Source organism: Amblyomma americanum, chromosome 7 (genome assembly GCF_052857255.1).
Source record: "Amblyomma americanum isolate KBUSLIRL-KWMA chromosome 7, ASM5285725v1, whole genome shotgun sequence".
Lineage (NCBI taxonomy): Eukaryota > Metazoa > Arthropoda > Arachnida > Ixodida > Ixodidae > Amblyomma > Amblyomma americanum.
In genome coordinates this window covers 94,131,457-94,158,975 of record NC_135503.1, presented here as the reverse complement: position 1 = coordinate 94,158,975, position 27,519 = coordinate 94,131,457, and the positions used below count along the sequence as shown (strand labels likewise).

General features: G+C 48.1%; 1 protein-coding gene across 1 annotated transcript in view; it reads right to left on the bottom strand.

The window, feature by feature from the left end:
- Positions 1-16,724: 16,724 nt before the first annotated feature.
- LOC144097946 (WW domain-binding protein 2-like) overlaps positions 16,725-27,519 on the bottom strand; it is a 40,656-nt gene continuing 29,861 nt past the window's right edge. The window contains exon 6 of the mRNA XM_077630540.1: positions 16,725-16,894. Coding sequence (XP_077486666.1) covers positions 16,725-16,894 — 170 coding nt within the window. The remainder of the gene's footprint in view (positions 16,895-27,519) is intronic.

Sequence of the window (27,519 nt, the reverse complement as noted above, 5' to 3'; positions counted from 1 at the left end):
ACAATGTGAAAAATTGTCAATGTATGGAACAGCAACCACTTTCTTCTGACGTTTGCGGTCTCGACAGTGGAATCAGTACTGCCATGTTTCATCTTGTGCTTGAGGCCCTCGGCAACAGACACAAAGGAACAGCATATCGTGCGCTGGACAAACAGCCCATTGCTGCGCAAACCTGGATGCCGTGGCCTATAGGCATGATTTCATCAGGGTTTTTAGTAATAAAGAAGCTAGCGATAGCTCTTTTTACAAGAATTTAGTGCTCAAATGAATACTGCAAAAGCGACTTATTTTTCCTCGGCTCGTATGCACAGCAAGTATGGTCACCCAAGAATGAAATTCTAGTATCCAAAAATCTTAATGACGCACTGCACTGTTGGAAATCTCACTGGTAATCAAAAGCGGCCGGAGGTTCTGCCTGAAATGCCGAACAAATATAGGCACTGCTTCGTCACGAAGGGAGAACAAACCATCAGAGAGAATTAAATAGTCCTCCACAATTGTAAATTGTTTACACACAGAGGTTCCCGCTAGTTAATAATGTAAAATTCAATTTGTTCGTGCCAAAAACAAGTCTCTTAGTACAGGTGCTAAACAGGACCCAATACAAATACCAGTGTCTTGAAGATACAAGCTACTGTCCCATGTACAAAAATGTGGACTTCATGTATCCAGTCAGCAACACAACAAAAAGACGCGCTTCAGGACGCCACTTTTCTATGAGGGTCAATAGACTGTTCGATACATGTTATTAGTTCAATTTGAGGAATAAAGCTGTAAAAGTCCTTAGCATCGACAGAGCATGCCGTGAAACAAGTGGTAGAGTTATCGTTTACGAACCGCGTTACTTCCGCGGAAGACGACGAGAAGACTATCGTCAATTTTTACCACTCTCAGTTCCTCTTCCAAAAAGATTGGTTTATGGTTTATGGGGGTTTAACCTCCCAAAGCGGCTCAGGCTATGAGGGACGTCGTAGTGAAGGGCTCCGGAAATTTCGACCACCTAGGGTTTTTTAATGTGCACTGACATCGCACAGTACACGGGCACGGGCTTCTAGAATTCCGCCTCTATCGAAATTCGACCGCTACGGCCGGGATCGAACCCGCGTCTTTTGGGGCCAGCAGCCGAGCGCCATAACCACTCAGCCATCTCAGCGGCCTTCCAAAAAGAAAGCAATTTATTTCTGCAGGGTTCCTTTTTTCTGGAAATGTTACCCTGAATGAAGAAGGCAGGACGCCGACCAAAATAAAAATGATGTCTCGGCTCCCACACAGGAGCCTTGTTCACAAACAGGTACAGACATGAAAGGCTCGCTATTTAAGCTTCAAAATGTGCTTTAGGCAGCGGGCGCATGCACTAGGAATTGCCCCGTCACCCTCTACTTCGCGCTACTATGTCACAATAGCTCAGCACCGGCGTTGTATGGCCTTACTAAGATACACAAAACCGATGTTTCAATGAGGCCTATCGTAGATTTCACCCGTTCACCCCTCTACAAGCTCTCCGGCTTCCTGCACCGCATACTAGCTCCGCTCGTCGGAAGAACCACCACTAATGTTCGTCATTCTGCTGACTTTATAGAAAAAGTTCAAAACGAGCGTCTTGTCGACTGTGACATGATGGTCTCTTTTGACGCCAAGTCGCTCTTCACGAGCATTCCAATTGGCTTAGCAGTTGAGGTTCGCGCGGCAGCCCTAGAATTCGATTCCACTTTGCCTGGCAGGTCGCAAATCAATGTGCCAGATCTCATGCGGCTCCTGCATTTCTGCGTGAGTAACAAATATTTTACTTTCTACCAGGTGTTTTACAAACAAGTTCACGGCACAGCCATGGGTGATCCAGTTTCTGTCACCGCTGCATACCTAACAATGGAATGGCTGGAAAGCCCCGCACTAGATTCATTCAGCCCACAACCAAAGATTTTTGTGCGGTACGTCGATGCCTACTTTTATCTTATCAAGAAGGATGATATTTTTTATTTCACAGCGCATCTTAACAGCATCGAAAGAGCCATCTAGTTCACAGTCGAAAAAGACGAGAATGGACAGCGTCCGTTTTTGGACGTCTTAGTGAAACCAAGCCAATCCGCACTTTCATTCAAAGTGTACAGGAAGAGATCTCATCCTGGCCGCCATCTTCAATTTAACTCCCTTCACCCAGCCTCTCACAAGATATCAGTGGTTGCCTCGCTTTTTCGTTGAGCAGACCGCATCTGCAGAGAGCCAGAGGAAGTGAAGGCGGACCGTCAAAGAGTTCGCAAGGACCTCTCCGAATGTGGGTACCCGTTGCCTTTCGTCAACGCTGTGAAACGGAAACTCTTGCGACCCCCACGATCTGACAGTGTTCAGGCGTCATGAAACGCGCATCTGTGCTATATGTGCCCGGGATCAGCGAAACCTTGGCGTGCATCTTATGATCTTACGACGTTCAGGTGTCACACGTGTCGGCGAAAAAGTTGCGGCAAGCCCTCGTCAACGTAAAAGACTGGCTGGGAAAAAAAAAAAATTCCGGGCGTACTGTACACTATACCGTGGAGAGACTGTAACCGTGTGTATGTGGGTGAAAGTGGAAACATTGTTAAAAGGTTCAAACAACACCAGTATCATGTTGCAAACAAGAAGGTTTCGTCAAATGCACTCGACGAACATTCTGAAAGCAGGAAGCATGACATAGATTCGAGCAACGCGCGCATTTTAAAAACAGAAAAGAATCTCCAAAGCCGTTTATATTTAGCATCCTTAATCATTGACAACCGAAAACACTCCTAATCGCACTCACGGGGAACTTCCTAGTGCATACGCCAGTTGCCTAGGACACATTTTCAAGCGTAAATAGCGAGCCTTTCGCGTCTGTACCTGTTTGCGAACAATTAAGGCTCCCGTGCGGGAGGCAAAACGTCAGTTAAGTGTTCATTTGTGTTTTCGCCGGTGTTCAACCTTCTTCACGTACACCCCCGACCAGGAACATTTCCGTCGAACTCTCGACTTCATAAAGTGTTACCCTCAACAGGAAGTAGTCTTTATGTTTTTTGTGATAAAAAATATCCAGACAATTTTTAATTCTTGAGTAAATGACACGAGACGGATGGTGCAACTTCAGATTACATCATAGTATGTTGGCGCTTGACATTACTTTTAACAAATCGGCCGAGCTGCAATTCTCGAATATAGAATTCATTGCCTCCAAGGCCTTGGACTGATATGCATCTTTAGACAAGACTAGAGAACCACCTTCTTTGATTTAAGTTAAAAAATACAAGGACCATTCTTCACTAAAAGATGAATAACTGACAAGCGCGGTTTTCCGTCTAGCGAGCTTTGTATACCGTTCCAAATTGCGAATAAAGGAGGTATAAAATATCCACAAATAGGCAAATAGCAGAAAGAGAATTGATAAAGAGCAAACAAAAATTTCAGGGGCGCGCTTACGTCTGCTTAGGTGCAGTAAAACGAACGCGTTTCTTTAAACGCGAGTCAGTCCTTTCTTTTGATGCGCGTCCGCTATATCGCCACCGTCATCGCGCCTACACACCCACGCGCGCGCAATCTGCTGGACCAGCGTCGTACATTGCGAAGGAGGGGTGTGTGTGGGGGGGGGGGGGGAAGGGTCCTGTCGGTGTCAGATGGCAGCGCTACGACTGCACTCCATGCATGGAGGAAATTTAGCGGAAATGCGCATGTGCAATTTATATGCTAATAATTACTCATGTACGCTCAGTACATATCTCGAAGATACGTTTCTTAGACATCTGTGCATTCACTAGACTCGTCTTTATTCAACCTTAAACGCTGAATCGTCACTGTAATAACTACCATGTTTAAAAAAGAGTCGTGGCGAGCGTTCTTGTTTCGCACAGGTCCGGGTTGGATTCTCTCCTACGCCACCGTTTCCTTTTCATTATTTTCATTCAGTTCGTGCAGACACGCTCTGCGCACAGCACCCGTCCACAGCTTCCGGAGACGCCCCTCATGAGCCAAGAAATGCTTTCGCATTAATATTTCCGTCTGAAGCGAAGCACAGGAATCTCAGAACGGTAACTGTGGCAATCCCCCAGAAAGCCCACTATATCGAGGAGCTTCGTTATTCCTGTGAATTTATCATAAAAAAGTGACCAGTAACTGCGCGATTTTAGTCTCCCTTTATCAGTTGTGGACTGGACACTCGTGATAGAGCGCATTGAGTGCTGTGGAGAGAAGGCTATGAGAGAAAGAGAGTTACGTGTGGTAAATTTCAAGAGAATCACTGCCGGGGGTGTGTGAAAGTTCGAAAGCTTCGAATACCGAAACGAATATCCTTGTATTGAGCCACTCAACGACTGATCAAGTAGGAGGATAAATATTAAAGAGTGCCAGTATGTCACGGATCTCTCCGGAGCACACTCGGACTGAAAGAATGGACTAGTCGACGCGTGCAACAAACGCACATTTAATACCCCCTACGTGGCTCACACTAGAACACAAAACTAACAAAAATAACACAAAACACAAAGGCTATACATACACACGACCCGGGCACACTGCTACTAGCGTCTACTACTAGTGTTCTACTATTAGCGGTCGGCGTTCGTGCTCACGGTTGGTTCGGTGTGGCTACGGTGTTGTATGGACCCAGTAGGCGGCGTCGAGGCGGCGTTCGCCGTGCTTGGGCTGGCGTCGCTGGCGGGGTTCGACGTGCTCGGGCTGGCGTCGCTGGCTGCGTCGTACAAGCTCCAGGTCCAAGCGCCCGTGGAGATGATGCCGGCGTTGTTGGCTTTGGTGGCGGCGTCGCTGGCTGCGTCGTATAAGCTCCAGGTCCAAGCGCCCGTGGAGGTGATGCCGGTGTTGTTGGCGTGGGTGGAAACCGCGCTGGAGACACCCCTGGCCGTAGCAGGTCGTAGCGTCCTCTGTTGACTCCCCGGAACGGGCTCAGGCACGGCAGGAAGTCCACGATGCGATGTCGTAGAACGCAAGCTCACCGGAGCAGTAGCCGGCGTCGCTCTCTTCCAGCCAAAGTGTCCCTGACCCGCCGGAGCCTCCGCTTCTCTGCTGTTCCTCCCTGTGCCTCGCTCTCAATCGCCCTTTTATAGCCTCGGCGTTAGTCCACGTAAGCCTTGTCGTCGTCGTCTTCTCTTCTCCGACAATCATCTCTCTCCACCGCACCGAATGCTTCTCCACCAATCATCGCTTTCCACATCAACGAATGCTTCTTCTTCCTCTTCTTTATTCGTCGGTTAATTCGCGTCGTCGTCTTCACACCTTTTTCCTTTAAGATTTATTTTAGGCTCCTTAATATATGTGACAAGGGCCCCTCTCTCAAGAGTTTTTACATGAAAAACTGCTCCCGTCATCCTCATCTTCAAGCCATACAGCAAACCGGCTATCTTCTGTGACGATTCTGGACCCAGCACACACCAAACGCGCACCACTAACGCAGCACACCAAATTGCGTTTTCTTAACACTTACACACCACTGCCGTTGTCCGTACAGAGTCCTTAATAGACATGTTCATGTCCACAACACGCTCTCTTGTATGATCACATAATAGCAACAACAACAAGGTAAATCCCAGAGACACATTAACACAGCAACAACATGATATATCCGAGACACCCAGAGCTGACCAGTTAGCTCTATCTCTATACAAGTCTAATTTGTGACATATGATCTCAATTTGGCTTGGCACATCCCAAAACGTCTAACCCTTGATTTGGAGTAGATCTGTAATCCTCTGTCTGCATTCAAATTGGGCCTCTTAAGTACCTCATCCCCTCCTGCGTTTTTCTTCCCACTGAACGTGGACACCTCGGCAGCATGACCTGTCTCCTCGACCACTACCGAACACGCTGTTCTGGGGGCGCACCGCCGCACAAGACCTCTTTCTTCATATTTCTTTAACATATTTACATGGAAAACCCTCTTAATGCCATCTATCAATACCTCATAATCGATATCCTTTTTCTTCCGCGCCACAAGGTACGGGTTCTTCCATTGCATCATTAACTTATCATGATCCATGGGTAGCAACAGAAGAACCGTGTCGCCCGGATTCAGATTTCTGTGAATGGCTTTCTTTTCATAACATCCCTTGTGGCGTTCACGCGCCTTTTCCAGGCTTTGATGTGCAATCCTGCATGTTTCCTTCAATCTATCCCGAAACTAAAACACGTATGTGTAAGTTGTCTTGAGATCTGACGCAATCTCTTTAATAGCCCAAAGCTCCTTGAGTATTGCAAGTGGACTTCTAACGGTTCTCCCATACAATATCTCGAAGGGCGAGGAACCAAGACTAGTTTGTGGTACTTCGCGGTAAGCGAACAAAAGAGCTGGGAGATATCTATCCCAATCAGTAGGTCTCTCCTGGCACATTTTCTTGATCATGTTTTTGAGGGTGCCGTTGAAACGCTCTAAGCCCATTACACATGGGATGGTAAGGCGTCGTGAGTAACTGCCTCATTGACAAAAAGCGGTTAACCTCCTTCATTAGTTCCGTTATGAAGTTCGAGCCCCGGTCACTCAAAATTTCCTTCGGGAACCCATAACGCGAAAACATTTCCAAAAGACCCTCCGCCACTTGGATACTGTCAATAGTTCTCAGTGGAATCGCGTCAGGATAACGAGTGGCCACGTCAACTAGAGTAAGCACATATCTATTCCCTTTGGCGGATACTGGAGAGATTGGCCTGCAATGTCAATAGCCACTCGTTGAAACGGTAGGACGATGGCTGGCATCTTTCCCAGAGGTACGGAACCAACTCTTCCCTTCGGAACTGTGCGCTGGCACACATCACATGAGCGAACAAAGCGCTTAACGTCACTCTGGACACCCGGCCAAAAGAACTCCTCGGTGATCCTAGACACCGTTTTTTGAACACCCAGGTGTCCGGCAATAATGGCGTCATGTCTTAAGCGTAGTACGGTCTCTCGCATATCTCTTGATAACACCAGCTGTTGGACCCGCCTTCCTGAACTAAAAACGCGTTACCTGTGCAAAAGACCATTTACCAATTGATCCTCGAATGACGTCCGACTCTTCTTTCTTTTCACCTTTTCCCCGACTTTTCGAAGCAAGCCTTCAAGCTCGGGTCTTCCTTTTGCCTAATAGCAATTTCACCAGGTGTTACGCTCAGGCACACCGTAACAGGAGCAGAGAGCGGACGCTGCGTTGCTCGGGCTGTCGCTTGAACTCTTGTCTCCACTGCCGACGAGAAACTGACTGCACCCGTCTGAGCTGTCGCAGGCCTTTCCCCCTTTGGATGTTCATCAACGTCGAACATCCTCCACTCGGGATCGGGGTCTTCGACACCTCTTGCACCCGTAATGTTTCCCAGGATGAGATCGTAGATGGGTTGGTCTACGAAATTTGCCACTACCTGCCCAGTATAATACGGCGTGGACACTAGAATCCTAGCTTCAGGAAGGTACCTTGCTGTGCTGTCTACCAGAGTGACGACCGTCGCTTCCCCTGTAAGATCCTCGTCCTTCACCAGGCTTTTACGAACCAAGACTGTGTTAGCTCCGCTGTCTCTAAGCACCAATATAGGACGGTCTCCTATTTGCCCAACCACCACTGGCACTGCTGCTTTCGACTTGGGTGTTCCACTCACTGCCTCATTTTCCAGCGGCGTTTGCTCTCCTTTCAGCTGTGGAACTTCGGGTGGCGTGACAAGTTCTACCCTTGAGTCCACAACGCATGCAGCTCGGTCCTGCGTTCTATATCGGCACTCATCCAGAGTATGACCCCTCCTCTTACAACCTTGACACACAATCTGCGTTTTTTGGGCAGCGCTACTAGTCCGACAGTCAGCTGCACGGTGTCCCACCTTGCCGCACAGAAAACACCTTACTGGCGCCTTAGATGCACTGCCATATGCTCTTGGTTTTGCCGCATCTGTTTCTCGGGTCTTTTGGGTTTTCTCCTTTGCCTTACTCAAATTTCTTAGCCCTTGAGCCTCGAGGAATTGGTCTGCAGTGTCTGCGAACTCTTCCAATGGAGACAACTTTCTTTCAGGAATAGCGTTAGCTTTGAGCTGCAGCACGCAAAAAATTGCTCTGTGACCAGCTTGTCACATACCCCTTCAAAACTCTTTTCTGTGTTTGACATATCAAGCCACCTGTCAAAATAGTTGGTCAGCCTGCAGGAAAACTGCTTCGCGGTTTCCGAATCCTCAGGTTTCGCGGTGCGAAATCTCTCACGAAAATCCTCTGCCGTAAGCCTGAATCTTTGGAGGAGTGCCTTCTTGACTTTCTCGTAGTCCGTGGAATCAGCAGCGGGCATCCTTCCAAAAACATTCAGCGCCTATCCGACTAAACACATGCTCAATGCCGTGGCCCATTCACAGCGCTCCCAGCCTTGCCCCAAAGCTATCCGCTCGAATCGTTGAAGATATGCGTCCAAATCATCTCTCTTGGCATCAAAAGGAGCCATCAGCTTCCTTGGGCAAACTCTGGCTGGTCTAGGAGATTCTGTACCCGCTAAGGAACGCTGATAATTGTCCGTGATCTCCTCATATCCTCCCGCGACATGCGCCTGTTTCCACAAAATAAACTCCTTCTCCCGTTCTATCCTTCTTTTCTCCTGTTCTCCTGCCTCGCGAGCGTCTGCGCGTGCTTGCGCCCTTTCCTCTCTCTGCCTATCTGCCTCCTCTCTCTTCCTCTTTGCCTCCTCCTCATAGAGACGCATCGCCTCTTCTTTGCTTAACCCGAGCTTGAGCGCCAGTTCAAACGTTTTTTCCAAATCCATACTTTCTGCCGCCGAGAGATCGTAAAAATCCGGGACAAAGCAAAAAAAAGAGGAAAAGGAAATGTATCCTGGCACAGGCTCGCCACTTATCTTTGTCACGGATCTCTCAGGAGCACACTCGGACTGAAAGAATTGACTAGGCGACGGGTGTACCCACACAAACGCACATTTAATACACCCTACGTGGCACACACACTAGAACACGAAACTAACAAAAATAACACAAAACACAAAGGATATAAATACACACGACCCGGGCACACTGCTACTAGCGTCTACTACTAGTGTTCTACTATTAGCGGTCGGCGTTCGTGCTCACGGTTGGTTCGGTGTGGCTGCGGCGCTGTATGGATCCAGTAGGCGGCGTCGAGGCGGCGTTCGCCGTGCTTGGGCTGGCGTCGCTGGCGGTGTTCGACGTGCTCGGGCTGGCGTCGCTGGCTGCGTCGTACAAGCTCCAGGTCCAAGCGCCCGTGGAAGTGATGCCGGCGTGGTTGGCGTGGGTGGAAACAGCGCTGGAGACACCCCTGGCCGTAGTAGGTGGTAGCGTCCTCTGTTTACTCCCCGGAACGGGCTCGGACACGGCAGAAAGTCCACGATGCGATGTCGTAGAACACGAGCTCACCGGAGCAGTAGCCGGCGTCGCTCTCTTCCAGCCAAAGTGTCCCTGACCCGCAGGAGCCTCCGCTTCTCTGCTGTTCCCCCCTGTGCCTCGCTCTCACTCACCCTTTTATAGCCTCGGTGTTAGTCCACGTAAGCCTTGTCGTCGCCTTCTTCTCTTCTCCACCAATCATCTCTCTCTACCGCACCGAATGCTTCTCCACCAATCATCGCTCTCCACATCAACGAATGCTTCTTCTTTCTCTTCTTTATTCATCGGTTAATTCGCGTCGTCTTCTTTACACCTTTTTCCTTTAAAATTTATTTTAGGGTCCTTAATATATGTCACACAGTACAAAATTACTGGGAATGAATTGAACATTCTCTAAGTTTCCTTTCGAATATTTAGCACAAATTTCAAATAAGGCACGCTGCAGTTTCTCCTACGAGAGCTTAAGCAATGGTGGTCAGCCCGTTGAACCACAGCACGCTGCCGTAATCGGTCGCGGTGGGACGGAGTGTTCAGCCGTGCATTTCATGTGGCAGCATTCATAATGCTCACATATACCCTCCTGAATTTCATTACGTGGGAGTGTTCCTTAAAGTTTATGCACACCATGTCTTCAAGCCGTCTTCGGACGCCGTGACTCATATGTAGCGGTTTGCCCCTCTCATCGACCGAGATGGGGGGCAAGTTTTTATTTTATGAGTTTTATGAGCTTAGTGTTGTGAGCAGGTCGATGTTATTAAACCAAAGATGCAGTAACTGTCGCGGGAAGCCTTCCGCTTTTCCTGGTGTTGCAAATGGGTTGCAAGCCCCAAGGGTAGCGTTGGCCTGGCGGCCTGGGGCACAGCTGGAAACATCCGAAGGTCCCGGCAAAGGATGAGTCGACTGCCAACAGAACAAATTGTTTATTCTGGCATCGCAAAAGAGCAGCCGGTCAGGGCGACCACGTTACTCGAAGAAAGAAATCGAAGTCTCTTTGGCGTCCGGGGCAGCTGCTTTTATACCCACGGAGTCGAGGGCAAGAAGGAACGGCTCGGGATGAGTCGCACTAGACGGCGACGCACGGACATGTTGAGACGTGAAGTGACGCGTCCGCCGGCCCGGCGCCGGTCAGACCTCCTCGCCTCCCAGTTGGGGAGCTCCTCTCCCCGGCTGCCGCGCTTTGACAAGCGTGGGCACCAACATGCACACACACACACACGCACACACGACGACACGTGGCATTGAAACCTGCCTGGACGCGCTTGGCGGGAGGCGTTGCGGCAGCGATGAACGGGTCCAAATGACCGCCACTTTGAACGAAGCCCCGGCGTCCGTTGCATCCGCGCCGGCTATACCGCGCGTCGTAGGCGAAACGTAACAGACCGCCCCGCCGGGAGAAGGAGATCCCGATGGTCAGGGGACTGCATCCGCTGTCCAGACGGATGTCGCTCGATGATGCTCGTAGTCGAAATCGGTCGTCCCTCGGCGTTGCATGAACGCAGCGCACAGAGAAGGCCTCGTTCTCAGGTTCAGGTTCACACAGGACACTGCAAAGTGACTTCGGGAGAGTTGCCACTTTTGTTCTGGTTCCCAGCAAGCGGTATAACTACGCCGAAACGCAACCGCTCAGCCAGCAAGCACGAGACAACCCTCACTATGCTCTGCCAGGCTCTTTCCCCTTTTATACTACTGCCTAGTTCCTTACAGTAGTCAAGCAGCACCCAGAACGCGTCCACAAATTGGAAAATTGCACTAGAAAGCACATAATCGCTTTGAAACACTAAACAAAAGCAATATGTTAAAAATCCTGCCTCTTTGAGGCGGATTCCTACGTTAGGGGCTTCGACTTAAGCCATCGGCGTTACCGTTGAGACTCCCCTTTTTGTAACGCACCTCAAAGGAATATTGTTGCAAAGCGAGGCTCCAGCGCAGGAGGCGGCCATTTTTGGGAGAGATGGTCTGCAGCCATTGGAGAGGGCAGTGATCCGTCTCAATGATAAACCTCGAGCCGGCTAAGTAGCATGACAATTTCTGAATGGCCCACACGAGACACGCACACTCTTTCTCGGTGGCGCTGTACACCTGCTCACGACAGGTCAGCTTACGACTAGCATACAGGACGGGGTGTTCCACTTCTCCATTGTCCCTTTGGCACAGTACAACGCCCATGCCTCGCTCACTAGCCTCGCACTGAACAACGAACCCTTTTGTGTAGTCTGGCGATCGTAGCACAGGCTGGCTTGTTATGGCACTCTTTAGGGCGCTAAAAGCTCTTTCCTTTGTCTCGCCCCAGACGACTGTTTGGGGCTCCGTTTTTCTTAGAGCATCCGTCAGGGGAGCCGCGATATCGGAGTACCTGGGGATGTACCTCTGATAGTAGCCGGCGACACCTAAGAACGACTGAATATCGGTCTTCGTGCGCGGTTGCGGGAAGTCTCGCACAGCGGCCACCTTTATTTCAGTGGGGCGGCGACGACCCTGTCCAATCACGTGACCGAGGTAGCCAACCTCGGCGTGTGCTAATTGGCACTTGGGAGCCTTGACTGTCCAGCCCGCTTCGCGCAGGCGGGTTAGCACTGCCCGCAAGTGTGCCATATGCTCAGACCAGGATGCGGAGAATATCGCTAAGTCGTCTAAATACGGTAAAGCGAATTCTTCCTGTCCCCGCAACACTTTGTCCATGAGGCTTGAAAAGCAGTATGGCGCGTTCTTCAAACCAAAACTCAAAACTTTAGGACGGAATGTTCCCATTGGTGAAATGAACGCCGCATACCTACTAGCCTCTTCTGTAAGCGGAACCTGCCAATAACCCCTGACAAGATCTAGGGTGGAAATAAACTGAGCGCTACTAACTTTCTCAAGGCGCTCCTCGATGTTAGGGATCGGATAAATTTGATCCTTAGTGACGGAATTAAGCCTGCGGTAGTCGACGCAAGGACGAGGTTCCTTGCCCGGTACCTCAACTAAAATCAAAGGGGAGGTATAATCACTCTCACCCGCCTCAATGACACCGAGCTGTAGCATTTTCTTTACCTCAGCCTCCATAATATCGCGCTGGCGGGGTGACACCCGGTACGCCTTGGATCGTACTGGCTCCGGGGAGGTAAGTTCTATATCATGAGTAAGGACAGAAGTCCTACCAGGCCTCTCAGAGAACTGACCTTGAAACTCTTGTAAGAGTTGGTGTAGTTCGGCTTTCTGCTCAGGCGACAGCGGTGCTTTACTGATTAAGTCACTAATGACCTGATCAGTGTCTTCCCTGTTCGTCACTGAGCTCAGTCCCGGAAGCTCGACCGGAAGCTCTTCTAACTTTCCCGTGTCGGGCATTTCCTCTCCAGTACCTGGTGCCTTCAACGCTACAGGCTCAATTTTATCCAGTTCGGACGTGCTCGGAATATCAGCTTGCTGCGCCTCCGACCCTTTCTCATTGTTCGACAACGTCGGCCCCGCAACTACCGCCTTTGCAGCGAGCTCCCGAACTCTCGATCTGGTTAAGGCCTGAACGCTAGCCTCACCAAACAAAAGCCCCTTCTCGCGCAGGAGGTGATCGGACCTGTTCGAAAATAGGTACGGGTACTGGGGGGGGGGGGGCAGCATAGATGACACTACGGCCTCCATCTCAAGTGCTCCGAAAGGTCCTTCAATAAGCACTTTCGCTACAGGCAGACACACGCTATGAGCTTCCACGGCTTGCTTGATCCATGCGCACTCGCCCGTGAACATATCGGGTTCTACGTAAGAGGGGTGAACTACATCCATTGTAGCTGCGGAATCACGAAGCACTCTGCACTCTTTCCCGTTCACGAGGAAGTCTCGCATGTAAGGCTCGAGAAGCTTCATGTTCTCGTCAGTGCTACATAATGACAAACACACGACTTCTCTTTTTGTTTCTGGACACTGCGCCGAAAAGTGACCCGGCTTCTGGAACGTATAACACACGCGCGCTTGCCTCCTCTCGAACCGCTTTCTGCGTTCGGCTTCGGCTGCCGCCGTCTCCTTACGTTCGGTCGGACTGCTTTCACTCGCATCCGCACTACGTGTGTCCCCCCTTGTTCTCATGGGTGTGAACTTCGGCCTCTCAGACTTGGAGCCAAATTCACCCTTTTGACCGTCCTTAGCTCCGCGAGCCCGACGCGTCACAAACTCCTCGGTAAGCTCGGCGGCTTTAGCCACTGTACTAACGTCTGGCCTATCCAAGACCCAGTACCGCACGTTCTCAGGTAACCGACTATAAAACTGTTCTAGCCCAAAACACTGCAGAATTTTCTCGTGGTCACCAAACGCTTTCTCTTCTTTGAGCCACTCCTGCATGTTTGACATAAGCCTGTAGGCAAACTCTGTATATGACTCGCTTCTGCCTTTTTCATTTTCCCGAAACTTCCGACGGAACGCCTCCGCTGACAGCCTGTACTTTTTTAGCAGACTCGATTTCACTTGGTCGAAATCCTCTGCCTCCTCTCTCTTCAAGCGAGCGACTACGTCGGCCGCCTCGCCGGGTAACGAAGTGAGCAAGCGCTGTGGCCACGTTTCCCGAGAGAACCCCTGCTTCTCGCACGTTCGCTCAAAGGTAACCAGGAACAAAACAATGTCCTCTCCAAGCTTAAACGGCCGCATCAGGTCAGTCATTTTGAACGATACCCAATCTCCTGCACCGTGTGCCTGACTTCCATTACGAGCGCGTTCCATCTCTACCTCGAGACGCTTCATTTCCAAAGCGTGTTGACGGTCGCGCTCTTCTTTCTCTTTTTGCTCTTTACGTTCGCGCTCCTCTTTTTGCTCTTTACGTTCGCGCTCGTCTTTCTCTTTTTCTTTTTGTTCTTTACGTTCGCGCTCGTCTTTCTCTTTTTCTTTTTGTTCTTTACGTTCGCGCTCGTCTTTCTCTTTTTGCTCCCTCTCCTCAATGGTCTCAAGGCATTCCGACAGCTCGTCATCCTCAGCCTCCAACTCAAGAATAGCCCTTAGCAGTTCTGGTTTTCTGAGTTTGTCTGAGACATCCAGACCCAACTCTCTTGCAAGCTCCAGCAATTTCGGTTTGCGCAACGACTTCAAATCCATGGCTGCTCCGAATGCTGCTTTCTCTACTGCCTACTATTGTCTTGCCGCAAACTAACCCGGCAGCAACGACAACCACAATTACCAGCTCTGTTTCTGACACTAACAAAAGCCCGGCAAAACTCAGAAGAAGAAAGTCCCGCACTCACCAAACCTCGCAGCCAAGAATTCAGCGCAGTCGTTCCGCTGCAGGCAACCAATCATCACACAGGGCTCGTTGCACTGCTCCCGGATGGTCGTTGTGCTGCTCAGCATACAGTTGACCGCATATCTTCGCTGCTGGCCTCCGTTGTCGGGATCTCACCGCTGGCAACCAGTTGTTGCAAATGGGTTGCAAGCCCCAAGGGTAGCGTTGGCCTGACGGCCTGGGGCACAGCTGGAAACATCCGAAGGTCCCGGCAAAGGATGAGTCGACTGCCAACAGAACAACTTGTTTATTCTGGCATCGCAAAAGAGCAGCTGGTCAGGCCGACCACGTTACTCGAAGGAAGAAATCGAAGTCTCTCTTTGGCGTCCGGGGCAGCTGCTTTTATACCCACGGAGTCAAGGGCAAAAAGGAACGGCTCGGGATGAGGCGCCCGATAGGGCGACGCTCGGACATGTTCAGACGTGACGTGCGCGTCCGCCGGGCCGGCGCCGGTCAGACCTCCTCGCCTCCCAGTTGGGGAGCTCCTCTCCCCGCTGCCGCGCTTTGACAAGCGTGGGCACTAACATGCACACACACACACACGCACACACGACGACACGTAGCATTGAAACCTGCCTGGACGCGCTTGGCGGGAGGCGTTGCGGCAGCGATGAACGGGTCCAAATGACCGCCACTTTGAACGAAGCCCCGGCGTCCGTTGTATCCGCGCCGGCTATACCGCGCGTGTTAGGCGAAACGTAACACTGGCCAGGTCTTTGGCGAAGCGGTCGCTGCGGGCGGCAGAAAAAAATGGGAAGCTTCGTTTTTTTTTTCTTTCGCACACTTACTAGTTGTTCGCCGTGTAGTTCCCGGCAGGAGTTCCTATGCATTGCGGTTTTGCGTGTACGCCGCGAAAGCGAAATCTTGAAAGTGTGACCGATACTGTTTGCATTGCAAAGTATCTTTAACAATCCAGATCACGCACAGTTCTTTTTCAAAGCTGTAACAATATAGTAGCAAGAGGCTTTGTAGCTGGAGCGTTCCGAGAGTGAACATAATCGACATATGGTGCTGGGAGCCGCATCAACACTCTTATACATTCAAACCTGACTCCTACTTATCGGTAAGATAGAATGACCAAGCACCATTACTCCCGAGTGATGTTGCCTGTGTCGGGTATGTTCGTCGTAGGCAGAAAATTCAGTTTTAAATAAAATTAATGCTCCTGTAGATAAGTAATAAGAAGCGGTGCGTTGCAGATGGCGGCCGCCATCCGAATATAATTGAGTAAAGGCTCTGTAACGCGTGAGAAGATGTGTTTCATTACCTAAAACCGCTATTTTCGTCATGCAGAAAATAATCCCAAGTGATGGTGAAATTTATGCGGAAAGCGGCGACCATCAGCTGGGTAGGGGAGAGTTTTTATCATAAACACATGACTTGTCGTGCTACCCCATAATGCCAATTGCGGAAGGCTCAGCATGAGATCATTGACTGCGTGCGTGTATGTCTTTGTTCTTTATCAAGCGGAAAGGCTGCTAGAGAGCCTGTGCGAACGACAACACATCGCGCATGCCTAAGACCACACCAGATGCGGAAGGCAGGTCAGGCCAGTCAGTGACACTGAAGGAGTCACTCAGCAATGTGTAGTGATCAGGTACGTACAACGTTCAAGAATTACGCAACATTAACCATTTACCAACAGTGTCTTTGCACTCCAGCCATGACAAACAAAAGTATTATACCGCAAGATTTGAGTAAACGACGGAGAAGTTGAAGGCATCTTGGACTGATTGCGAAGGCAACAATGTGTGAGATTCAACTATTGCAATTGTATATTCATACGCACACTGTTGATCTGCTTGTTTGGGGGATTGCATCGGCCTAACAGGGGTGCTTCTTAAATTGTACTTTAGCCCATTTTTAGCCCGCGGTATATTTAGAGCGTTTCATAATCTGGTATTTTATTTTACAGCGTTAGTGAGTACGAATGATAGCTAACTTTTTAGCTGTGCAGTCGGAAGCTTGTTGGCAAACTTCCCTAGAGTAGCAAACAAATTCAAGATTTATTAAGCGCAACAACATAATGCAGGCCCGCCTGAAGACCTTTGAGCCATTGGCGATTTTCAGTTAGCGAATGACTTGCAACAACCGTACTGTAGAAACATTTTCTCCAAATGGCGCCAAAATAACAGTTAAGCGATTTCTTGCATTGCATTGGCGATTTCTTGCAGTCGTTTTGCTACTCTTGCTTGAAGCCCGCTGGCGGTGCCGAAGAACCAGCAGCTGAAGAGTTAGAACCGCTGGAGCTGGATGCCATAGGCGCGGATGGCATTCCAGCCTGGCTCTGCTGCGGTGGAACGTAGACGCCCGGGTAAGGGGGAGGTGCACTGGTTGCGAACACCGTTTTGGCTGCAAGCAATTGGCCGATAGGAGGCGTTGTAAAAACAGAAAGAGGAAAACAGAACGGCTAACAAGGTAAATATAACCATCAAGTTTCAATGAAATAAAACACTCAATTCGTTGCCATGTGCGTTTGAATGTACTCTTTCGTAGTCCTAGTTCTCTAGAGTTTCTCGAATCCAGTTTTGTTCGAGGAGAGTGCCACAGTGAAAAAAAAACACTTGAGTAATTGAGAGGGCCGGCAGCCGTGATGACAACGAGAACAGGAACAACGTCTGGAAGAAATGCGACATAACATTCTTTTCCTATCGGAGTATGCATCTCTTTTCTATGCGCAACTACCCCTCTCCCCCTTTTTTTCAAACCGCATTTCTCATTTCTGTTCAGCTGTCAGGAAAAGTGATCGCGAATTAGTGAGCCACGGAGCACTATTTTGCACTCGCCGCATCGCCTGAACTGCAGCCGGTAGTTTAGGTTCCACGGAACGGGAACAGTCTAATTGGTTAGGCTAAAACCAATATAACATATCCGCGGGTAGGACACTATAGCTTCTCGAGGTGTATTCTCGCTGCACAAAGTTTTGAATGGATTTGTGAGCTGATGTGCGTCTACGGTGTACTTTTCCCGCCGCCATACCGACAAGTTTGATCGAACCACATGGTGTGATGACTCGGTTTTCGCCTTGGCCCGCCAGAGGCACCAGACCTCCTCTCCGGCCCGCTCCTATGGTCTACGGCTAGCACACAACACCTTTTCCCTCGGTCCCGCCTCACAGCGGCAGCGGAGCGCGTGTAGCAAGGAAGGCCTTGGTTTAACCAAACTACAGGGATGCCGACGGACTAGCCGGAACCAAGCTAGGAGCCACATCACTCTAGGTGACGCTGCTTCATTTGCGTTGCTCGCCTGCGCGCCGCCGATTGCAGCCTAGGAGGCTATTGGTTTCGGGAGTACCCCAATGAACAGCTTTGCCTACTGGCTGTCCCTCCATATTGAATGCATCCTTAGCGACCGCAGTAGTGGTCCGAGATAGCGCAGCAGTCTTGCCCCTGACCGAGGTACAGGTCGCAATGGGGGCACCGAATTCGAAGGCCAGGAAAAAAATCCCATAGTCATCGCCTGAAAGCAACACATCGCACGCGGTTGGCAATAGATTGGGCAGCGTTTTAGAATATAGTGCCAGCTTGAGCAATTTCACGACTGCGGCGGCGTAAAGGATGCCAAGCAGTCGCAATAGCAATAAAAGCTCTCTAGGTGATAGGCAGAAGCCCCTGAGGTAGTGATCAGCACAGTAATGCGGGACATGGCGAGAAAAAGTATTCGATCTGCTCCAGGTCTCTGCGCTGGTTTTCACTACATGATCATGCACCAACCGGATGACAATAACGAAGTTTTGTCCACATTTTCACCGCTGCTCGGCTTGAATGTCATCACTCTCTTGGCGCATTTGCAGGTTACGAGACACTGAAACTTATAATTGAAGCCGTGACTTGTTCCACAACAGAGAGAGGGTATATTGTTTATAAAAGAAGTTTTCCAGAATGAGAACATTGCGGATCCTACTTTCTTGGTTTCTGACAAGCCTCTCGTCATTCGTTGATCCGCTGGAGATCGCTTAGCAAATAACAGACAAATTGTATTAATCAGTTCGGTCAATTCATAAGAAAGATATCTTAGTGATGGTTTATAATCTCCAACTTAAAAGAGGCCCTCAAAGACTTGCAAGCTGTTCATCGCCGCTGACACAATGAACATCTGGTAACGGATATCCCGGAGGAACATCATTGTGCTGTCAATAAAGGACACGATATTATACCAATGGCCACCACAACACTGTTGCATTGCAGAAAATCTCCGCGTAGAAGAACCCGCCCGATCTGATCACGGTTACGATGTTTGTGTACATATCACATTCCCTGGATCCTGACCTGCAGCTTCGAGTTCAACCGTGCCTACCGCGACGTGAATAAATCCTATTGCGTCTCCTGCAGCTTGGATTTGCGTTCACGATCCAATACTGATTTCTATTCGGCATGGCCGATAGCCCTGCCTGGGCTAGTTGCAAGTGTAACCAGATAATAAAGCACTTTATATGTATTGCCGAGGAGTGTCGTCACTGGTACACCTGGGCTAGTTGCAAGTGTAACCAGATAATAAAGCACTTTATATGTATTGCCGGGGAGTATCGTCACTGGTACACCTGGGCTGGTTGCAAGTGTAACCAGATAATAAGCACTTTATATGTATTGCCGGGGAGTGTCGTCACTGGTACACCTGGGCTAGTTGCAAGTGTAACGAGATAATAAAGCATTTTCTATGTACAAATGGGGAGTATTACACTGCGTTGTCATCGACACAAGGAGTGTATCGTTCGGTGTTGCCCCCATCCAGTGCGGCACGGTTCGGAAATTGGAAGGGTGGTCGGTTAGAGTTGTTCCCGACAGCACATGCCATGCCCCTTGTGCTGCAACAAAATATCACTGTATCGTCTTGATGCTCACCCGCTGATGCAGATCAAGATTCTCGGAAAGCCCTTGGAGCGTTCACCGGCCCTGAATGCAAGTGAGGCACTGTTCACTCTGTTGCCGGACTTGTGCCTGTGCTATAGGCGATGAGTTTGCGGCACGCAACGTCTTCACTTCTCTTCCGTTACTGATTTTTACGTGAGGTCATTCCCTATTAATCTGCTATCCTTTCCCTCGATGCACGATAGCAAACCGGTCTTTTTTACGGGCTAGCCTCCCTCTCTTTGCTTTCCAACGGCTCCGCAACTGTTTATTCACCCCGATGCATATTTCGGCTTTGCCGTACACCGATTAACTCGACAATTATGCTCGACTTCAGCATTTTCTTTCCACTGTCCTTTTGTGATTCCCCATTACCTTTTTACTGTATCAGCCAAAGTGAAGGAGTTGACTCATCTTACTCTCTCCTCTTCTCTCTGTACATTTCTCTAGGGCAGACACACGAAATCTATCATAAAAAAGATTATATATATATATATATATATATATATATATATATATATATATATATATATATATATATATATATATATATATATATATATATATATATACTTATGAAGGGAGCCAATAGTCACCGAAACCAACCAAGGTGCGTAGGGGAACGTTATTTTTTTTTATGCACATTGGTTTCGGTGACTGTTGGCTTCCTACATAAGTTTGTCAAACAGGCCCCTCATTTACTTTACCTTGTGTGCTATATATATATATATATATATATATATATATATATATATATATATATATATATATATATATATATATATATATATATGTAAGTACAGTATTACGACAAACGCGACTGTTCGTTTTAAAGGTTTATTTTGCCAACAGTTTCGGGAATGGTATTCCCTTCGTCAGGGCAGGCTTACAATTGTAAGCCTGCCCTGACGAAGGGAATACCATTCCCGAAACTGTTGGCAAAATAAACCTTTAAAACGAACAGTCGCGTTTGTCGTAATACTGTACTTACACTTGTAAACTGGCGCATTGGAACCCCTACAGTATATATATATATATATATATATATATATATATATATATATATATATATATATATATATATATATATATATATATAGAGAGAGAGAGAGAGAGAGAGAGAGAGAGAGAAAGATTTAAGAGAAGTGGGCACTTCTACAAAGACACTTTTATTTATCAACGTTTCGACGGCGGTGCGGTCTTCTTCAGGACTGCAGTGGCCTCGCGTCAGATAGACGTTTTAAGTTTGTGAGCTGCGGGGGACATGGGCAGCACGGCAACCACAGGCGTACGAAAGCAAAACGTGCAAACAAAACACACAAACACAAAGGGCGCCGCTGCAGATGCGTGGCCAAAGAGGAGCCGCTGCGCAAATGACACTGGCAGTGACGAACAGGCCAAACCAGGCGTCTTTTGGGGGTCTCACTGATTTCCGGTGAGCCGAGGGCTAGAACTTTAAGGAAGGAGTGGGCTACGTTAACGAGCACATGTGTAAGAACTTACTCACGGGGTCTGTGTTTCACTGAACGGTGCACCCCTCTCCCTGGGCGGGTCGTTGAACCGACCTCGCCGGGGATACTTGTTTGTAGGGGAGGAGGGCTGGGCTAGCTGTGTGCAAAGATTTCAAATTGTCCGAAAATGTAAGGAAAGAACGTCAAAGGTTATCAATACTTCACGAGGCAGGATAATGTAAGTAAGGAGGGGTATGATTGCCTAGGATATACACTAGGAGTTATTAAAGCTATATCTGAGTTAGCCAATTAACGACAAGTGTAGTATTATTTTGTTTGGAGGTCGTGAATAAAAGAAAGAGCTCCAGGCTTTTCGGTAGGACCTTCTTGAATAGTTATATTAAACTTGTGGATAAAATAGGATTCACGCTGTTCACGTTCTCGCCTGTTTTTGAAGCCCCTTTGAATAATTGTTACTTTTAGTTGGTCAAATGGGTGTCCTGCGTTTTCATGCTTGGATAGGTGAAGGCTTGGGAGAGACTTGGCGTATGCGCGGTGATTGTTAAATCGAATGCGGAATGCAGTGTTTGTCCTATGTATTGCTGGTTACACACAGTGCATTCAAGAAGGTAAATAATGTTTGATGAGTCGCAGTCAAAGTTACCGTTGATTGAATGCTGGAAAACTGACCTCGTACTAGTTGCGGAGCACGTAGTCTGCATGTGTTTGCAAACTTTGCAGCGACCGTTACCACAGGGCTGGCATCTATATTTTGGGGTTTTGTGTTCCTTGGAGTGGACTAGATGGTTCTCAATGTTTTTGGCACGCCTGTAAATCACGCGGGGTGCGCATGTAAATATTTTCGATAGTCGTTGACTTGGCTGGAGAATGTTAAAGTGCTTATTAAGAATTCATTTTATGTTCGGTGCGTTACAGTTAAATGTGAGGATAAGGTTTGTAGTGTAATCATTTCGGTTATCTGTTTGGTGCCCCTGGAGTATTTGACTACGGTTAAAATTTGAAGCTCTGCTTATGGCGTCATCAATAAGGGAACGTGGATAGCGCTGTGTTAAGAGCACGTTGCGCATGTGTTCGGAGTTTTCATGAAAGTCTAGGTCGTTAGAGCAGATTCTTTGAAAACAATGGGCCTGCGAATAAAGGATGCTGGTTTTGCAGTGACGGGGATGGGCGCTTTGAAAATGTAGATATTTTTGTGAGTCGGTTGGTTTTCTATAAACGGTTGTACGAACTGACCCCTTGTCCACCAGAATGTCAACATCAAGAAAATTTATTTGACTTGCTGAGTAGGTGTGCGTAAACTTTATGTTTTGGTGCACGGAGTTGAAACAGTCAATGAAATGGATAAGTTGTTGTTCTGTGTTTGTCCATATTATAAAAATATCATCCAAATAGCGCTTGTAAAAGTACGGCTGAATTGGACAAGTAGAAAGAAATTTTGACTCTATATGATGCTTGAAGATATTGGCATAATTTGGGGCCATTCTTGTTCCCAGAGCGGTGCCACTTACTTGCAGATAATATTGAAGATCAAATTCGAAGCTATTATATTTTAACACAATTTTGGCTAGTGTTCCTAACACGTTTGGGCTTGGAGATTCATGAGGTCTCTGCTGTTCATAAGATTCTAAAAGGGCTGCAATGCCGTCGGCATGGGGAATGTTTGTGTATAAAGATGTTACATCCATGGTCACAAGAAAGGCTCCTTCTGGTAATGTTATATTGTCTATCTGGCGGAGAAAGTGGTTTGTATCTTTGATGTAGGATGAATGTGTGGCTGAAATGTGGCTAATTAGAGTGTCAATGTACTTTTATATTGGTTCTGTGAGAGTGCCGATTCCTGAAATTATTGGCCGTCCAGGAATACCAGCTTTATGTAATTTAGGGAGCATGTAGAAACGCCCAGGAGAAGAATAGGTAGCCGTGAGTGCCTTGCATAGTTTCGGGGAGATTTCATTGTGTTTTGTGAGGTCGAGGAGAATGTCAGATATAGCTTTTGAGTGCTCGTCGGTGGGGTCGCCATGCAGTTGTTTATAAAAATGGTTGTCAGAAAGCTGTCGGATGCCTTCTGCTATATAGTCAACCCTGTTCAAGATAACAATGCCTCCGCCCTTATCAGCTGGCTTTATGACGATGTCGGTTGGGTTGCTGAGCGCCACGAGAGCAGTACGTTCTCTTTTAGGAAGATTGTCTGGTCCTAACCTGCGGTTCTTAAAATTTTCAACAATGTCATTTTGAACTGCGTTAATATAGATATCCAAGTGTTTTTTTCGCCCGATTTTGGGAGTCCAATTTTGGTTTGCTGGGTGGAAGTCCGTGTTTTGGTGGGGGTTTTCGGGCTTATCAAAGAAGTATTCTCTCAGGCGAAGTTTTCTGGCGAAGTCGTCAAGATCTTTCAGGAGTTGGAATTCATTGAATTTGCCTGTGCGGGGGCAAAAAGTCAGCACTATAGGTAGGACGGCTCGCTCATAATCTGTGAGCGGTGTTAGAGATAGATTGGTGATGTTGTCTACACTGTGATGGCCCTGTTTTGACAGTGTTTGCCCTTGGCTGACCTTTGACTGAGCGATATCGGGGTTGGGAGAATTTGATTCAACCGCACTTAGTACTTCTTTCATCCATTCGTCATGGGGAACTTTGTCCCGTGTAAATTTTCTAATTTTGATTATGCCAATTTCTGAAGTTATTTTGTTTTGAAACGTTCTAGTTCCTCGGCCTCCAGCGCGGAATCAAGAAGATTATTCCGAGCCCGACGCTCCTCCTTTCCCGTTATCACCGAAGCTTTCTCAGAGTGCCGAATTGGGATGTTGAGTAACTCTAGGGAAGCTGATTTTAATATGTCGTTCCATTTCTTTTTGTCTCCTTCTGATAGATTATTCATTGCTGGTATCAGCTTCACTTGTAGACCTTTCGGTACGATATTAGCCCGAAGGTACGTTGTTAAGGTTTTAACATGAAGGTCATGTCTAAGCCGCTTATCAATTATTTTTCGTAATTTAGGAAAAGCTGAAGATTTGAAACAGGGCTGCCGGTGATATGAGAACAAGGGAGGCGGAGTACTCACGTGGCCTGTGTATCAGTCCCGGCGCACTCGCTGGGCGGAACCACAACGCTTCCGGAGGTCATATGATAAAACAAGGGTGCTGGGGATCAGTCCACAGTTATATGACGGGCTCCTGGTGATGGGTTGCTGTTCTGGTGCAGAATACACGGCAGATTTCCGCCTCGGTTGCATACCTCTCTCCGGGCTTGCCTCTCGACATAAATGGCTTGTTTGATGTGCTCGCCTGGGCTGAGGTGCTTGCTGTAGGGGAATGTGCTACTGCTGTGCCACTAGTGATCTGGGGTGGCTGTTTTAGTGCTGCGCTGCAGTGTCCCCTCGATGTCCGGGAGGTGAGTGGTGGCCTGGTGTTGATGTCTGGACGGCTGGCTGCTGCTTGTCTAGTAGACATAGCATTTTGGCCTACGACTTGTGCAAATGTTCGAGGCTCTGGAGTACTCATTGAATTTTGTTGCTGCCAAGGCTGTGGATGTTGTGGCGCGTAGTCCCTCCATTGCCCCAATGTGAGATGGCGAATTCGGAGGAGTAAGTTATTGATATTGCATGACAGGAGCGAGACTCCACCGACGCTGGGGTGCACGCCATCTGTAGACAGAACTGTGCTAGGGTGGAACATTTCCATTTGGTGCTCTGCGAAGAAGGTGTTCTGCTCTCGTCGGCAGATGTCGACGAGAAGAGCATTAAAGGTCTGGGCCTTCTGGTTGATCTTTACCACTTGAGGCCTGTTGGTTGTATTCCTTCGCAAGTTTGGAGCCAGAGGAAGCACGAGCGTTGCAAAAATGTTAATAATATCCGGTCTTTCTATTCTGATTTGATGTATTAGTTGCACGTACCGGTCTGCGGCGGTGGCGGCATCCATGATTGCGACGTCGTTGCTTCCGACGTGAAGGACGATGTCCGACACACCTCGTGGTACCCAATCCAGGAGGTTAGCGATGTCTTCAATTTCGGCACCAGGTTGGCAGATAAATGCTGGGGTGTGCAGGATTGCAGGATCAAAGTGCTGATGTAAGTATTTCACTTGAGAGTCCCCGATGATGGCGGTAGTTGGGCTCTCGACGGGGAATTTCCAAAGGACGTGTCTTGATGAAGTGCGAGCAGGAGCCATTGTAGAGAATGTTACCAACGTAGGTTGCGTTGGCTCCGCAGAATAACGATTTAAGAGAAGTGGGCACTTCTACAAAGACACTTTTATTTATCAACGTTTCGACCGCGGTGCGGTCTTCTTCAGGACTGTAGTGGTCTCGCGTCAGATGGACGTTTTAAGTTTGTGAGCTCAAGAGGAGGGAGAAAGGAGTGTAACACGCAAATAGCAACAACAGTTCAAAAAATTGAATAAAAAATAAAGATGGCGGTGCGGGGAGCAGACAGGGACAATATTGGGCGAGGAAGCAAAAAATAGAAAAAAAAGAAAAAGGGGGGATAACTAGTATAGTAAGGAAGGGTGGGGTACAAAAGGAGATGGCGAAACGAGAGAAAGGGAGAGGAAGACGGTGCGGGGGACATGGGCAGCACGGCAACCACAGGCGTACGAAAGCAAAACGTGCAAACAAAACACACAAACACAAAGGGCGCCGCTGCAGATGCGTGGCCAAAGAGGAGCCGCTGCGCAAATGACACTGGCAGTGACGAACAGGCCAAACCAGGCGCCTTTTGGGGGTCTCACTAATTTCCGGTGAGCCGAGGGCTAGAACTTTAAGGAAGGAGTGGGCTACGTTAACGAGCACATGTGTAAGAACTTACTCACGGGGTCTGTGTTTCACTGAATGGTGCACCCCTCTCCCTGGGCGGGTCGTTGTACCGACCTCGCCGGGAATACTTGTTTGAAGGGGAGGAGGGCTGGGCTAGCTGTGTGCAAAGATTTCAAATTGTCCGAAAATGTAAGGAAAGAACTTCAAAAGCTTATCAATACTGCAGGATCGAGGCAGGATAGTGTAAGTAAGGATGGGTATGATTGCTTGGGATATACACTAGAAGTTATAAAAGGTATATCTGAGTTAGCCACTTAACGACAAGTGTAGTATTATTTTGTTTGGAGGTCGTGAATAAAAGAAAAGGTACCACGCTTTTCGTTAAGACCTTCTTGAATAGTATTAAACTTGTGGATAAAATAGGATTCACGCTGCTCACGTTCTCGCCTGTTTTTGAAGCCCCCTTGAATAATTGTTACTTTTAGTTGGTCAAATCGGTGTCCTTCTGCGTTTACATGCTTGGAAAGGGGAAGGTTTGGGAGAGACTTGGCGTGTGCGCGGTGATTGTTAAATCGAATGCGGAATGCAGTGTTTGTCTGTCCTATGTATTGCTGGTTACACAAAGTGCATTCAAGAAGGTAAATAATGTTTGATGAGTCGCAGTCAAAGTTACCGTTGATTGAATTCTGGAAAACTGACCTCGTACTAGTTGCGGAACACGTAGTCTGCATGTGCTTGCAAACTTTGCAGCGACCCTTACCACAGGGCTGGCATCCATATTTTGGGGTTTTGTGTTCCTTGGAGTGGACTATGTGGTTCTGAATGTTTTTGGCACGCCTGTAAATCACGCGGGGTGCGCATGTAAATATTTTCGATAGTCGTTGACTTTGCTGGAGAATGTTAAAGTGCTTATTAAGAATTCTGTTTATGTTCGGTTCGTTACCGTGAATTGTGAGGATAAGGTTTGCAGTGTAATCGTCTCGGTTATCAATTTGGTGCCCCTGGAGTATTTGACTACGGTTAAGATTTGAAGCTCTGCTTATGGCGCTCAGGAACCGTACCGACATCGTCATAAAGTCAGCTGATAAGGGCGGAGGCATTGTTATCTTGAACAGGGATGACTATAACAGAAGGCATCCGACAGCTTTCTGACAACCATTTTTATAAACAACTGCGTGGCGACCCCACCGACGAGCACTCAAAAGCTATATCTGACATTCTCCTCGACCTCACAAAACACAATGAAATCTCTCCGAAACTATGCAAGGCACTCACGGCTACCCATCCTTCTCCTGGGCGTTTCTACATGCTCCCTAAATTATATAAAGCTGGTATTCCTGGACGGCCAATAATTTCTGGAATCGCCACTCTCACAGAACCAATATCAAAGTACATTGACACTCTAATTAGCACCATTCCAGCCACACATCCATCCTACACCAAAGATACAAACCACTTTCTCCGCCAGATAGACAATATAACATTACCAGAAGGAGCCTTTCTTGTGACCATGGATGTAGCATCTTTATACACAAACATTCCCTATGCCGACGGCATTGCAGCCCTTTTAGAATCTTATGAACAGCAGAGACCTCATGAATCTCCATGCCCAAACGTGTTAGGAACACTAGCCAAAATTGTGTTAAAATATAATAGCTTCGAATTTGATCTTCAATATTATCTGCAAGTAAGTGGCACCGCTCTGGGAACAAGAATGACCCCAAATTATGCCAATATCTTCATGCATCATATAGAGTCAAAATTTCTTTCTTCTTGTCCAATTCAGCCGTACTTTTACAAGCGCCATTTGGATGATATTTTTATAATATGGACAAACACAGAACAACAACTTATCCATTTCATTGACAGTTTCAACTCCGTGCACCCAAACATAAAGTTTACGCACACC